Source organism: Fulvia fulva, chromosome 2 (genome assembly GCF_020509005.1).
Source record: "Fulvia fulva chromosome 2, complete sequence".
Taxonomy (NCBI): Eukaryota; Fungi; Ascomycota; class Dothideomycetes; order Mycosphaerellales; family Mycosphaerellaceae; genus Fulvia; species Fulvia fulva.
In genome coordinates this window covers 6,471,541-6,486,882 of record NC_063013.1, presented here as the reverse complement: position 1 = coordinate 6,486,882, position 15,342 = coordinate 6,471,541, and the positions used below count along the sequence as shown (strand labels likewise).

The following is a 15,342-nucleotide window of genomic DNA, read 5'->3' as shown; positions in this document are numbered from 1 at the left end:
GTCAATACAGCAAGAAAAAGTTCAGCAAGGCATCAAAGGAGCAAGCAATCGCGCAACGACAGCATCATGGAGCAGACAACTATCGCCCTCCTCATCCTCCTCTATGCAACGCAGATCATGGCTTCAGAGTCCGCAACTGTGAACACATTCTCCGCAACTCTAGTCAAGACGGGACCAGCGCCAACAGGACCGAACGACCACATGATCTCGCATTTGAGTCAGGGCGCAAGAGCAGGTATTTCGACATCTGCCATATTCGGCGCGATCCTGCTCTTTGGGATCGCATTCTTCGTGTGGAAGAGGATGAAGAAGGCACGGATGGAGAGGGCGAGCCAGGAAAGATATTTGGAGTTACAGACGGGAGGACCGCATCAGGCCGCATTTTCCCAGGCGTCTTCGTTGAAGCCGGCGGGGAGTGTTCCGGGCTTACATTTGCCGTTGGCGCATATCCAGAGGTCGAAGGAGTTGGATGATTGAGATGAATGGGTGGTAGACGAATATTTGGGGTTCTGCAAGCATTCGCAACAATCTGGAGGCAGGTGTTCAGTGCAGAGCACTGTCCAATCTTCCCAAGGAAATGCTCCGAGGGGGATGTGCATGAGACGTCGTCAAGCTGGCGCTTTCAAGCCTTGGTCCTAGGCAAACGCATGCCGTCGATAGCATGATTGATGAATTATTGGCCTAGCGGCAGTACTCGCAACATCGATCGGATGTGGGAATGCCATCCTCGGAGTGCTTGAACAGACATTACGCCGAATACAAGGTCCAGCGATGCATTGCCCGTAGGAAGAGGCCGCTGCGAGCACCAGCATCAGCCTTGCGACGATGACAGCCGCGTACCATGATTCCAGATGCTGGCTCCGAAAGCTCTGCCTACGTCTTGAAGGGGCAAGATACTGGCGGCTTATTGCTGTAAAGCTGGGCTCACGGCTGCTCTTGCAATGTTACAAACCTTGAAATGGATCTCGCCGTCTGCAGGTATGGCGTCAGTAATGCAGCTCGAGCTTGCACTCCCGTCGTGCCGCGGAGGATGTTCTCAAGGTCATGCTGGTGTGATGTCCCTGTATCATGTATTAATAGCGAGCATACCATGTAGCACTTTCACGCGAGGCCGCAATCGCACAGCGCATCTCGATCCACATCTCGTGATGGTCTGCATGCGGTTGTTGAGGCCTTTCGGCAGTCGTCCTCGTCTTCTTGTTTGCTTCCGCATTCGCCTTGTGCCAGGGACGAGATTGTGCCGTGGAGCCGTCGTGGAGCGAAGCTGTCGTGAGATTGTGAGCAAAGGGCCGGCAGTTGTGAGAAGAGCAGAAGGAAGTCACGGCCACAATGAGCGATCTCCACAATCTGTCTGGATCTGGTAGACGGCCACTTCAATGAGTGTCTTGTGCACGACTTTCGCCGAAAAGCCACATACTGCGATGTGGACCACAAGTCCTCGGCTTTGTGCAAGAAGGTACCTACCGAGACCAGCGAAAGGCAAGGGCTCCGTGCATACTGTCGTCAGGTGGAGTTCCAGATCCGCAACAAACAACTTGCCCTCAGCAGAAATGGCACGAGCAATTGCCGTGGCTACAAGTAATACGATACCCCCCATGTGACAGTACATGTAGTAAAGACAAGTGGACACTCCCTCCTTCCCTCCTTCTCTGTTCTACATCCTTCTGCCGTACTACCCATTGGGCAAGACATATACACGATGCCCGTCACCAAGCTTCCCTTCCACGCAGATCACATTGGATCACTGATCCGCCCAGCAACAGTTTCGGAGGCGCAGGAAAAGGCCGATGCAGGCCAGATCTCGCAAGAGGAGTTGAGAGAGGTGCAGAGGAAAGAGATTGCGGATATTGTGAAGAAGCAGCAGGACCATAATGTTCGTGCCTTGTGCTCGGGAGAGTTCGACAGGAAGTACTATTTCTCTGGCTTCTTTGAGAAGCTCGATGGCTTCAAGGAGGTCAGCCCGGTGCCATGGGACCTGGCCAGACTTTCGGCGGCACCGATCGCTGCGTTGAAGAAGGCCGGCAAGCAGTACCCGATGGCTGCGATTTGTGAGGGCAAGATCAAGTACTCGAAGAGCCCGTACTTGGACAACTGGAAGCTGTTGAGGCATCAGCTTCCTCAGGAGCAATGGGGACAGGCCAAGTTCACTATGCCACCTCCATGCTACTTTCACCTTCGATTAGTACCAGGAAAGTGCTATCCAAAGGAAGTGTATGCCACCGAAGCGGAGTTCTTCGATGACCTGGCTGCAGCGTACAGGCAAGAGTTCAAGACTTTGTACAACGAAGGTCTGAGGAACATTCAGATCGATGACCCGACTCTTGCATACTTCTGCTCGGATGACATGCTGAAGGGTCTTCGTGAGGATGGCGAGGATACTGAAAAGTTGTTCGATCTGTACCTCAAGGCACACAACGACTGCATCGCCGATCGTCCAGATGACCTTCACGTCGGTCTGCACATCTGCAGAGGTAAGTGGTTGGCGTCGGCCTAGTACTAAATCAATCAACTGACACAACACAGGTAACTTCTCCAAGTCTATGCACTTTAGCGAGGGATCATATGAAAAGATCGCCGAGCGCTTCTTCAAGACCCTCAACTACGACACCTTCTACCTCGAGTACGACAACCCACGATCCGGTGGCTTCGAGCCCCTCCGATTCCTCCCGAAGCACAAGAACGTCGTACTTGGTGTCGTGACCACCAAAGACCCACAGCTAGAGGACCAGAACCTGATCAAGAGCCGTGTGCAGGAGGCTGCGCAGATCATCGCCAAAGGTCAAGGACGTAGTGTGGAGGAGGCGATGGAGAACATTGGTATCAGCCCACAGTGTGGCTTCGCGAGTGTCGCTATTGGAGCGGATGGCATGACGGAGGAGAAGATGTTTGCTAAGCTGAAGTTGGTGCAAGACGTGGCTAAAGACCTTTGGCCCGATCGACCTTGATGGGTGTGCGGTGCTGTGCTTATGGCATGTGACTGATCCTTCTTCACTGGCATGTGATACCTAGTCTTGACTTCAACATAGCGGCTTTGTACAATTTGTAGCCTTTGGTGATGATGATGATGACGACGAAAAGCGATGAGAGATGTGAGGGTCGAGAAGAGCTTGAGTGTAGCAATGCATACAGAAAACCGAGACATATTACAAAGACAGCATACAATTCCTCAATTACACCTTCCCTCACACTGCTTGCACAGCATGACTTGCAGCTCGGCTTCACATGTCAAGTGCCAAAGAATATGCCGTACCTGCTCTTGCTGCAAGCACAACATCGATGACCACGTCCAGCAGCTCAGCCACCGTCAGCTCTGCATTTCTGCAATCCTCTTGGTCAAAGTGCACTTGCCTGTTCGGAAGCCACAGCCATGTTTCCGCCACACCATGTGGGGTTTCCGAACCTTGCTTGTGGCGACCGCCAAATGTGCCCGAGGAAGCTAGCACGACGCGATAACGACAGGATACCAGAGTCCAACCACACGCTGAATCGTCAGTGATCCACCGGCCTCTCAACGACATGTTGTGAGTGCGAAGCTCGTACTGTCTTGTCATGCGTTGCTGTGCTTCTTCTGCTCTGTCGTTCTCAGCCATACATTGCAGGGACAAAGCGATTACTGGCGGTCAAGCAGTAGAGACCGCTAGAATTGATGGCGAGACTTCGAAACATCGGATCAACCAGGCTAGTAGCAGCGACCCGTTCGCTCCAACAGATTATCGCCAAGCGGGCATTCCATTCGTTACGAAAGATCCCTAGTCCCAAGCAATGGACCGGGGATCATGACCCTGCGTCGTTGAATGGACTTGGCATTGTTAGTGGACAGATTGCCGATCTCCTTCGTCGGACACTTGTTGCGGTGAACGAGGCCATTGCTCGCGTCTGACAGTCAGCACAATTGCGAAAAAGAGGCTGATGATGGAGGAAACGAGCCGCAATATGATGGACAGCATTGTAGTGGCCAATGGCTCGTGATGTTGTAGTACAAGTGTCTCGGGAATACAGCAGAAATACATGCTTCCAGAACTCAATCACCCTGAGAAGTGAAGGACGCTAGCATTTGCCTCGCCCGCGACCTGGAGTGTGCGCTTTTTTCACGGCAGCTGTGTACATCGAAACCCAAGGCCCTCGCCTGTTCCCTTCGTTTCTGCACACCTCAAGCGCGCCGCCGTGGCTGTTGTCGTTTCGTTCATTCTCCTCCTCCAGCATCACCACCAAGACAACACGACCCCTCGAGCAGCAGTACGCTCATTGTTACTCCGCCCGCGATAAAGCTCTCTCAACAAGCCAAGCTGCCCCAGCAGTACCACTCAACCACATCTCAAGGGGAGCATTTGTGCCTTGCAGCCGAGTCGACAGAGACAATCGCTACATTCCTCGTCCTCTACCTCGAGCCATACACTAGATCTGCACATTCGTAGCAGTTTCACCACCACACGCACCCACCCGCCACGATGAGCACCACAGCTCTGCCACAAAAGGCAGCCATGAGACGCACCGTCACTGTAGACTCGGTGCCCTCAACAGTCTCCAACTCCGAAGCTGGCACGCCAGACGACTCGCCTACCGCCTCCGCCTCCTCAACATCCCTGTCCTCGTTGGGATCAGTGGAAGACTTCCAGCAAGAGCCAAAGCAGAAGCTGATCGATACCTACGGCAATGAGTTCAAGCTTCCAGACTACACGATCAAGGATATCAGAGATGCCATCCCAAAGCATTGCTTTGAAAGATCAGCCATCACTGGCCTGAGCTACGTCTTCCGAGACATTGCCCTCTTGGCCGGCACATTCTACCTGTTCAACAGGTTCTGCACACCGGAATACGTCCCATCGTATCCTCTTCGAACAGCCCTCTGGGCATTCTACACCTTTGCCCAGGGCTGCTTCGGCACTGGTCTTTGGGTCCTTGCCCACGAGTGCGGCCACCAGTCGTTCTCGGAGAGCAAGACTATCAACGACACTGTCGGCTGGATCTGCCACTCTGCTCTGCTTGTCCCATACTTCAGCTGGAAGATCAGCCATGGAAAGCACCACAAGGCCACCGGTAACATGGAGCGCGACATGGTCTTCCTGCCACGCACCCGCGAGGAGCACGCCAGCCGCATGGGAACACTCATGCACGAGATGCACGAGCTGATGGAGGAGACCCCAATCTACACCGCCGGAAACCTGATCGCTCAGCAGCTGTTCGGATGGCCAATGTACCTGTTCCGTAACGTGACCGGCCACAACAACCACGAGAAGCAGCCTGAAGGCAAGGGCGTCGGCAAGAAGAACGGCGACGGCAGCGTCAACCACTTCATCCCAAGCAGCCCGCTGTACGAGAAGAAGGACGAGCACCTCATCCTGCTCTCCGATCTTGGCCTTGCCATCACTGTCACCGCCCTGACTCTTGTCGGCCGCACCTACGGCTTCACGAACCTCCTCGTCTGGTACCTCCTCCCATACCTCTGGGTCAACCACTGGCTCGTCGCCATCACCTTCCTCCAGCACACCGACCCATCGCTCCCTCACTACACCGGCGACGCATGGAACTTCACCCGAGGCGCCGCCGCCACCATCGACCGCGAATTCGGCTTCATCGGCCGCACCCTCATGCACGGCATCGTCGAGACCCACGTCCTCCACCACTACATCTCCACCATCCCATTCTACCACGCCGACGAAGCCACCGACGCAATCAAGCCGATCATGGGCCAGCACTACCGCTCAGATACCCGCGAAGGTGCGATCGGATTCGTCAAGTCAATGTACAAGAGCGCGCGATGGTGCCAGTGGGTCGAGCCAAACGAGGGTGCAAAGGGTGAGAACTCGAAGGTGCTGTTCTTCCGCAACAGGAACGGCCTCGGTGTTCCACCGGCCAAGATTGCGAAGAAGGGTATGGTTGTTGGCGACGACAGCGAATGATCCAACATCTGCTGTCTGGACTGTGTTTGGAGTTTTTTGAGCGGGCGCAACAACTTTCAATTCCTGCCACTCGCTCTTGGGCTGAGTTGACAGGAGATGCGCTTAAGCGCGGCGTTTTGTATGGTGGGATCTGTGTTTGTGGTGGAATCGAATCGGAACGTCTCTTCGCATTCGCAAGCCTTGGAGTAAGAGGCAGCAATATAGCATTAGAGTTGAAGGCTCTATGAAGCGAGCACCCCATAGAAAAGAAGGTGTAATGCATAGTTTGATGAATGAGATATCCGAACCACTCCACTTTCTCTCTCTTTCTCGAAACCAAAGCATCGTCCAAGGCCAGATGACACAATCAAGGATGGAGCTCGCGAGAGCTTGGGATCGCTGTCATAATAACGTCTCCGCCATGCCATGTCGGCCACGCAATACAGAGCTCTCCGGACTGGCACTGCACGGATTGATGCATAGGTACCTATGTAAGACATACCACGCGGAAGCCTAAGATCCCGGCTCCCATCAATGCATCAATGCAGGCAGGAATGAAGCTCGTCACGTGGGAAGCGAAGAGCAACGCAACTTGACAACGTGATGCAATGAGAAGCAAACAAACATTCCTGATCTATACCGATACTGAGATGCATGTCCCCTCACAATCACGCCAAATGCTCGTGCCGTCGTAGTGAGTCTTCTATAATATACACGTTCCATACTCCTAAAACGACCTCGAAACCATTACAAAAACGCCATGCTGTGTACCACTTTTGCAGGTGGTAGGTTGGTAACGTGCCATCGCTAGCTAGCACATGCGAGTCTTTCCACAGAAGGGACAAAGCCAAACCTCCTTACCATCGACCATGATTTTCGCTGATGAGGTCGGGACGTGAGCAGTCGGCTCGTTCTAGTAGCCGAGTGATACGTTGGACTTCCAGTTGGAGTCGAGAGTTTCTTCTAGGGCGAGGACCTGGAGTTGATGTTAGTATGAAGCCGAGGAAGATGAAGTATGGGCATGACTTACAATGGCTGATCTCGTTGGGATGTACACCTGCAAGAAGTTCTTTCTGCCGTTCCATTCAAAGTCTGTGGTGAAGAAGCGGGAATCGTTCTGCACGCGGTTCAGGCCGCCGTACTTTGGCTCGTCGGTGTTGAGCACGATCTTGTATGTGCCTGCTTGCTCGACACCGACGCGGTAGTCTGTGAAGGAGCTTGATGGGTGGAAGTTGAAGATGAAAAGCAGGCCAGCACGCTCAAACACGACCACCTTGTCGCTCTCGTTCTTCAAGCTGACGTATGCTTGTGGTGAGTGCAGCCAGCCATACTTCTCTTCGGTCCATTGCATGGCCTTGTCGAAGTCGTTGAGGAATCGGTACCGCAGTAGTTCATCGTCTGGAAGGTTGAACTGTCTCCGCGCGTAGTGAAAGCTGTTTCCGTTGCCCTCGCGAGGAAAGTCGAGCCACTCAGGATGACCGAACTCGTTGCCTTCGAAGTTGAGATATGCTTCGCCTCCGAGAGCGTGTGTAATCAGGCGAATCATCTTGTGCAAAGCCATGCCGCGCTCGATGACTGGGGTAAACTCCGACAGCACCGACATGTTGGTGTACATCTGTGCATCACACAGCCAGAAGAGGAGAGTCTTGTCGCCAACGAGTGCTTGGTCGTGACTCTCGGCATATGCGATCGTCTTCTCGCCGTGTCTGCGGTTGGTGAGGGTAAAGCATAGTTGGCCCATGTCCCAGTCGATGTCTTGCTTCTCCTTCAGCCACTTGATGTAGAGATCTGGTACTGCCATGGCAAGTCTGTAGTCGAATCCTATTCCACCCAGACTCAACTTGATGCACAGTGCCGGCATGCCACTGACGTCTTCCGCAATGGTGATAGCATTAGGGAAGAGGTTGTGCAGCATCTCGTTGGCAAGCATGAGGTAGACCACTCCATCTTCGTCTACGTTAGGACCGAAGTACTCGTGGTAGCCTCCGCTGAAGCCCGTACCAATGCCGTGGTGGGTGTACAGCATGCTGGTGACACCATCGAATCGGAAGCCGTCGAACTGGTACTCCTCCATCCAGAAGCGCAAGTTCGAAAGCAAGAAGCGCAGGACTTCGTGATGCCCGTAGTTGAAGAGCCGCGAATCCCAAAGCTCATGCCGACCTCGTGCACCTTCGTGGAAATAGAGATGATCGCTGTTATCGAACATATTCAGTCCATCGAGGACATTCTTGCTGGCGTGAGAGTGCACCACATCAAGCAGTACAGTGATGCCGTAGCCATGTGCAGTGTCAATCAACTCTTTCAACTCGTCTGGGAAACCGTAGCGCGAGGATGCGGCGAAGAAGGAGTTGATTTGGTAGCCGAAAGAGGCGTAGTAGGCGTGCTCCATGATAGCCATGAGCTGGATGGTGTTGTAGCCAAGGTCACGAATACGTGGCAGGGTGTTTTGGGTGAACTCCTTGTACGTTGCAACCTTTGGGTCTGGGCTGGAGATACCGACGTGTGCTTCGTAAATTCGTGCACTTTGTGGCTTTGGAGGTCGTTGGTTCTTGAACTGGTATTTGGTAGGTGGATTCCAGAACCGCGCGTCGTAGACTGGCGAGACGGACAGATCTTGTGTTACCCTCTTGATCCATGCAGGTATCCTCTCTTGTCTTGCCTGGTCGTTGGGCACCACAAAGCTGATCTTGATCTTGCTGTCGTGAGGTATCGCGGGTTGTCCGTTGTGAGGTGGCAGGCTGATCTCCCACACGCCAAAGGGATCGCGCTTCATCTCATGGCTATCTCGGTTCCAGCCGTTGAAGTCACCAATGAGGTAGGCTCGTAACGCGAAAGGCGCCCACTCGCGGTAGTTGATTGTGCCGTCTTGTGTGATGTTGAAGCCAAACTTCTCATATCCTCGCGAGAACTGCTCTAGGCCTCCTTCTGTCTTTTCGATCGTCTTGATCCAGTTCTGTGCTTTCGTAAACCGTGATCGGAGGGCGCCTGAGTATGGCTCGAGCCACGGGTCGAGGGCAACGACGCCTTAAGGGGGGTCAGCATAGGCCAAGATTGGAGGTGCTGGTATACTGACCGGTGCCGTCGTTGCGGACTTGGTCACTGGCAGGTTTCGCCATGACACTGTCCGCGGATGCTTCGTTCAGCTTGTCCATGCTGGGCCACTGCTGCCTGCGAGGGTGAGTATGGAGTTGTTTTTGGTAGTGGAAAGGGCAGTTTGCAGCACAGAATCGTGATGATGTGAAAGCCCAAAGCGCAAAGGGTGTCGATGCTGATATACTGTACCAGGAACATTCACTGCATTTTAGGTGGGGCTCCCCACAGAGCTCCAATGCGCAATGACGGTCCGACTCTCCCAACCATTTTCCCTCGCCACTTTCGCCCTACCCTCCACACTCGACCCTCACCATCCTTCCCAATCATCGCCATGCTGGACGGCGGCGGGCGGGACCTGCCATCCCCCGCTGCTCTAATCGTCTTGGGGCGGAGAGATGTGCGAAAAGCATCATAGCATCGGCAGGAAGCTGTTTCTGGGGTTTCCACACCTCACCGAAGTGGAGGCGGAGACAGCAGCACAGTGCGGGGTGACGCCATCATGTGAACGTGAACGCCGATGACTAGCGTGTTTCTACAGCTCTACCTGACTTCCATTCACCTACATCAAGTCGCACGTGGCTAGCCGCTGCGCAGCTTCCGTCTTGGACTGCATTTGGGCGGCGTCTTGGTTGATCTTGTCCTATGTACCATGGCACCTGTATCAGCGTCTACATTCGCGCCTCAAGCCAGGCTTACATACCTCGGAGTGTCAGCTATCATCAGAAGGCAGCTCAGCACGAGCCGTCATCGATTAGATTCTGGCTCATACACACGATCCGACTTCTCGAATCAAGGCTACACAGGCTACTATGAGCCACGGGAACCTACAGAAGGACCGCTCAAGGATGCATCCAATATCGGAACGCCACGCATCACACCCACCATCCTCAAACAGCACCTCGACCAATTCGTAGTTGGTCAGGAACGTGCGAAGAAAACGTTAGCGACGGCGGTATACAATCACTACCAACGGATCCAGGAGCTTCAGCGCCGAGATGAGGAGGAAGAGGAGCATGTAGCACAGGAAGAGCGGAGGCGCATGTCACAACATCCACGACATCCCGTAGAGGGTAGGGAGGGTGAGCATAAGCGAGGCATCGAGGTACCCTCACTGACCAGAGATTGGGGTGTTGAAGATGAGTTCCCTGGCCAGCAGCAGACAACCATCAACCTGGGTCCACCCAACGATAGCCAATACCCTAGACCTTTGCAGCACAACGGGCTTGGGCCACCTCCGCCACTCCACGACCCTAGTCACCTATCGATCGAAAAGAGCAATGTGTTATTACTAGGACCATCCGGAGTAGGCAAGACGTTGATGGCGAAGACATTGGCAAGAGTGCTGGAAGTGCCCTTCAGCATATCCGATTGCACACCTTTTACGCAAGCGGGATACATTGGCGAAGATGCAGATGTTTGTGTTCAGCGGTTACTGGCCGCGGCCAATTACGACGTCACAAGAGCTGAGCGCGGTATTATATGTCTTGATGAAATTGATAAGATAGCCACGGCAAGAGTATCCCATGGTAAAGATGTGAGCGGAGAGGGTGTACAACAGGCGCTTTTGAAGATAATAGAGGGAACAACACTGCAGATTCAGGCTAAGCAGGAACGTGGCAGTGGAGCTGGTACAGATCGCAATCAAGGGCGAGGCGCAGGATATCCGACTAACAGTCCTCTATCTGGTGGTAACATCAACCAGCAGTCGCCCGCTCAGAAAGGCGAAGTGTACAACGTCAGGACTGATAACATTCTCTTCATATGTGCTGGGGCTTTCAATGGACTACACAAAATGGTCCTGGACCGAATCAGCAAAGGCAGCATCGGCTTTGGCGCGACTGTTCGTGCAGCACCAGACTCAGAAGGCAGTGGCAATCATCATGAGACCATCCTTGAAGGCGGAGACGATCTCTTTGAGAAGCATCTGCCGTACTACATGCCGCCTGCTCAGCCTGAAGCCACAGCTACAGCCAGTGGGAAAAAGAAGCCGAAACGCACCTTCAACACCCTGGACCTTGTCGAGCCACAAGATATACAAAAGTACGGCCTGATCCCCGAGCTCGTCGGCCGCATACCTCTATCGTGCGCACTCTCTTCGCTAGACGTCCCAGCACTCGTCAAAGTCTTGACCGAGCCAAGGAACAGCCTCCTGAAGCAATACCAACAACTCTTCTCCCTCTCCAGCATCGAGCTCCGCTTCACAACCCCAGCCCTCTACGCCATCGCCACCACTGCATCGAAAATGGGCACAGGCGCCAGAGGTCTTCGTACAGTAATGGAGCGTCTGCTGGCAGATGCTATGTACGAGACTCCTGGGTCGGGCATTAGGTATGTCCTGATAAACGAGGATGTGGCCGAGAGGAAGGCGGGTGCTGTGTACTTCGCGCGGGGTCAACAATTACAGTTCCGGGATATGATTGCGGCGGAAGAGGATGCGTGGGAGGAGAGGAAACGACGAGAGGAAGGGGAAGAGAATGATTTTGAGGCGAGAGCGAGAGTCAATTCGGAAGGTGGCGCTGCGAGGACGTTTGAGGAGTATAGGGAGAAAGCTACGGCTGCGGGATTTGTGTAAAAACATCATGAGTTGTATGCTCTCAACACACCTGCGCCAACGAGAAGACGCCAGTTGGAAACCAGACATGCGTGAAAAGATCTGGCGAGCAACTCTGCACAGCGTTCTGCGCCTAAGCGAGGAGACACGTTCGTTTCCATTCCGACTGTCGATCCCCAAACAGAACACTCGATCTCAGCATCTCGTATGCCAGAAGCTAGGCTGCGATCAGAGTGAGTGCCTTAGGAGAGAATATCGCCTCCGAATCCTGCTCCCTAAGTCGTTTGATGTTGCGATGACATGGAATACCCTAGAGGTCTCGTGAGAGGCTCTCTCGCAGGTTTTGGGTAGAGGAGAAGAGAGAGACTTTGGTGGATAGACCTGAACTTAGGTCATGTGCAGGCGTTGGTAATGGCGAGGCTATAGGTTTCGATCAGGAGTTGGCCAAGAGATTGGACGATGCGAGATGGCCACCACCCCAGTCGCTCCAAGCGGACCTTGCGCGAACCAGTCTGGCGCGACGACGTCCTTCTACTGCCAACGGAAGTTCCACGGACAATCGATCGCTGTCGTCGTGGTTGTGTTCGCTTGGCAAGTTGATGACAGAGAGCCTTGCGATGGCAAGTACAGATTCCTACAGCTTTGTGCCGGAGTCGTCGAGACTGATTGACGGGTCGATGCCCATCTTACTGAGTAGCTCGCGGCGCCTATCCCTGGATCGGCCGCAAGGATTGCATCATTTCAGTCTGAAGGGTGTGGGGTGAGTGGGCATGCTCGGACGACGGTGTAATTTCCGAGGGGTCTGCTCCAAGTCTTTCGGACTGAGTTGAGCCTGGGGATCATGAGGCAGTTGCTAGACGTGGCCTGGGTTTGCAGGCTGCTCGACTCGACTTTCTGCTCAAATTGAGAGCCTTCCTACCGACTTCGTCAACAGTATCTGATCTTCATGTTGTGCATCCCATTCCTCTACAGCGCCAGCCACTGCATCAGACTCAGTATGACACATATTGAACTCGTCGCCTTGCCGCCAGTCAGTGATCCCGTCGACATTGTGGCCGCGTATTGCACTCAGACGACGAGTTATGGTCCGGGCTGGCGTCTCGTCCATCACAAAAAGAAATTTGATGCAGTAGCGGGTTAGTGAGGCGTCTCTGATCAGATCTCGGAAGTGCTTCAAGTCGATGATCAGGTCGTTGCACTGATCTTGAAAATCTCCGGGCAAGTCGCATTGGTCGAGACGGTCGATTATGATGGTGAAGGTGGTGTTTTCTGGGAAGCTTAGGATGAGTGTTCTCAGCAAGGCGACCATGACTGCCAGTGAAGTTGCAATATCACTGCTCGACCATTCTGGGCTTCTGATGGTATCGATCATGAAGGGCGTGCTTTGCTCTGAGTTGAGTTGAATGCTGTTCGGCTAGCTGGTACACCATATACCGCATCATGGTTGAGAGAGTACAACGCCTGCTCTGTTGAGTCCTGGTGGTGTGCTCCGTTTGGCAAAAGAAGGGTATGCAGACGTTGTTGGTCTGGGATACCGAAGCTTGTGCGAGATAGACTGATGCGTATGAGAGCCAGTTCAGCTCAATCGTGCTGTCCTCTGCCCAGTTTGTTCCCGAAAGCAAGGGTATCGTGGACTGGGATCCGTCGTGCCACCGTCTGAAAGCTCCGTTTGCCAGGAAGTGATGCCAAGTGACTTCAGGGGGACTTGTCGAAGGTCGGTTGCGACGGTAGGGACGCCGCAACCCAGAGAACTGTGCAGTCAGTGTGGTCTTATACGATTCAGGATCGACATGTGCTTCCAGCTCAGATCCAATGACAAGGTGAGTCCTCAGGCTTGAAAGCATCTCCTCATTACTCCTCAACCATGCTTCCTTCAGCAGACTGTTGGTGCTATTGGCAAGACTGTGTGTACTGTTTCCAGTCCTCTGGATATCATGCAACTGCGCTTCGATCCGGGAGATCTTGAGTAACATGACGATCTCCATCTCTTTTCGCAACTCTAGAAGTGCGGTGCGCAGTTCAGAGAGCGTTGTGCTCCACTTACTGAATGTAATCTGTTTGATGCGTTTCGCTCGGGAGATGTAGTATTCGATCGTCTCTTGGCTGAATGATATGAGGCGCACAAATACTCTGATGATCTGTTGCCGCAAGCCTGGTTCTGGTGAAATGCTCCTCAAAGACTCCAGACGCGGTAGTGTGAGTGTAATCTCTGCCAGAGCTTCGACGATCTTGTCTTCCCTCAACTGCTTCTGTACAGCGACACTGAGGACCGCGGACAGGACCCCGTAGGCGACGCCGCCGAACTGTTGATCGGCGCCTTTGATAATCTCTGTCAATCCGGCAAACTTCTTGAAGAACTCTGCAACATTGGAAAGACCTGGCTGAACAGTCGACCCGGCTCTGCGCCACCACTTCGATTTCCGATGGTCATTGACTTGGTCCATAGAGTCGTGAGCTCCGTAGAAGACTCCAAGGACTTCACAGTACAGCATCTCAGCTTCGTCATCATTCAGACTTTCGACCAAACTTTGAATGTCCCCTTCGTTTTTGTTGTGCAGGAGCGAACTGGGATCCTTGGCAAGTCGAGCAAGCGTCCCAAGTCGTTCATCCTTTGGCAGTACGAGTTTGCTGAGCCCATGATGTGCACTCTGCCTTTGCTGAGCCCATGATGTGCACTCTGCCTTTGCCGGCCGCATAGGAGCCCAAAGACTGGAAGTCAGGTCAGAATTCACAAGCTCCGCGAGGAGAAGGGGTCACTCACTCGCCATGCTGGTCTTCAGGAGTAAACCACTGAGCCTGCGTATGGTCCATCTCTCAAAAATCGCTCTCAACAACGACAGATATCCTGAGTGCGTGCGGGCAATTGTGCCTGTGTGTCCTCGCGCGAGCACATAGAAGACATGCGGCGAGTACGAGGCAACATGAAACCGGGGCAAGCGCTCCGCCACCGAATCAATTGTGCAGGGCGCCAGGCAGACCTACCAGCTACATGTGCATTTGCATATTGCGTATCGTCGGGCTACATATTCGGACTGTTTTGGCGCACAGTGTCAAAAGTACAGACAGGCACCGTGCGACGTCGCGTGCATGCGTTCCAGGTAACACGGCGGCAACTGCCCGTCCTGTTCACGACACTAAAGTTATTTCATGAGCTTGACGGCCGCCTGCAGTACAAAGAACGCTGTCCGGAATCTCGTGAACGCCCTCATCCCCAAATGAGGACTGTTCGGTTGCATCGCAGCTCGGCATGCCGATTCAACTGGTGAGAACTTGTCAAGCGAGCCTGCGAGACGCGCCACGGTACATGCATTGTAAGCCGCTGCATCGACAGGGTCCAGACGGGCTGAACTGCTCGAGCGGCGGCTCAAGAAGGTCATGCCAACGTGATTCCAGAGACTTCTGGCAAGCAGCCGGATTGGATTACTTTCATCTCATGCTGCAGTACCAAGTCGCACAAAGACCGCCCAGCTGCTGCAGAATGATAGAACGCAAGCGCCCAGGCTATTGGACCAGGCTGCCCTGAGCCTGAAGGCTAGAACGACAGGCTGGACGGCGCTGTAGTCTCGTGGATCGTCTGAGCCACTGTGTTGCAGAAGCACAGAGTTGATTGGGCATGAGAGCTCATTGGACAAATATCGCACGACATGAACACATGTTGTGCGGGCTCAGCGGTGACTCAACAGACGGCTGAGGCACTCGCATTGCTGCTGTGAAGGCCAGAATGTTGCCTGATGAAACATGCATCGAGCAGCCAGGCTGTGAGCCATCGACGACTTCGGCTCAAGGTTCGCACGACCAGCTATAAGAAGCGAGAAGCAC

At 53.7% G+C, this 15,342-nt stretch overlaps 6 protein-coding genes across 6 annotated transcripts; 4 read left to right on the top strand and 2 right to left on the bottom strand.

Moving 5' to 3' along the window:
* Positions 1-66: 66 nt before the first annotated feature.
* On the top strand, positions 67-477 carry CLAFUR5_03701 (uncharacterized protein; the record flags this gene model as incomplete). The annotated part of the gene is made up of 1 exon (XM_047902849.1): positions 67-477. One exon carries the CDS (start codon positions 67-69, stop codon positions 475-477), a length of 411 nt encoding a protein of 136 aa, XP_047757684.1.
* A 1,222-nt stretch (positions 478-1,699) lies between these two features.
* CLAFUR5_03700 (uncharacterized protein) lies at positions 1,700-2,945 on the top strand (the record flags this gene model as incomplete). The annotated part of the gene is made up of 2 exons (XM_047902848.1): positions 1,700-2,471; positions 2,524-2,945. 2 exons carry the CDS (start codon positions 1,700-1,702, stop codon positions 2,943-2,945), a joined length of 1,194 nt encoding a protein of 397 aa, XP_047757681.1.
* A 1,503-nt stretch (positions 2,946-4,448) lies between these two features.
* Positions 4,449-5,900, top strand: CLAFUR5_03699 (Oleate hydroxylase FAH12; the record flags this gene model as incomplete). Its single annotated transcript, XM_047902847.1, has 1 exon — positions 4,449-5,900. The coding sequence occupies one exon, from the start codon at positions 4,449-4,451 to the stop codon at positions 5,898-5,900; it is 1,452 nt and encodes a 483-aa protein (XP_047758227.1).
* An 892-nt stretch (positions 5,901-6,792) lies between these two features.
* CLAFUR5_03698 (1,4-alpha-glucan-branching enzyme) lies at positions 6,793-9,031 on the bottom strand (the record flags this gene model as incomplete). The annotated part of the gene is made up of 3 exons (XM_047902846.1): positions 6,793-6,855; positions 6,910-8,903; positions 8,953-9,031. The coding sequence occupies 3 exons, from the start codon at positions 9,029-9,031 to the stop codon at positions 6,793-6,795; spliced, it is 2,136 nt and encodes a 711-aa protein (XP_047758226.1).
* Positions 9,032-9,621: 590 nt separating this feature from the next.
* On the top strand, positions 9,622-11,544 carry CLAFUR5_03697 (ATP-dependent clpX-like chaperone, mitochondrial; the record flags this gene model as incomplete). The annotated part of the gene is made up of 2 exons (XM_047902845.1): positions 9,622-10,042; positions 10,109-11,544. 2 exons carry the CDS (start codon positions 9,622-9,624, stop codon positions 11,542-11,544), a joined length of 1,857 nt encoding a protein of 618 aa, XP_047758223.1.
* Positions 11,545-12,854: 1,310 nt separating this feature from the next.
* Positions 12,855-14,334, bottom strand: CLAFUR5_03696 (uncharacterized protein; the record flags this gene model as incomplete). The annotated part of the gene is made up of 2 exons (XM_047902844.1): positions 12,855-14,232; positions 14,285-14,334. 2 exons carry the CDS (start codon positions 14,332-14,334, stop codon positions 12,855-12,857), a joined length of 1,428 nt encoding a protein of 475 aa, XP_047758222.1.
* Positions 14,335-15,342: the final 1,008 nt, after the last annotated feature.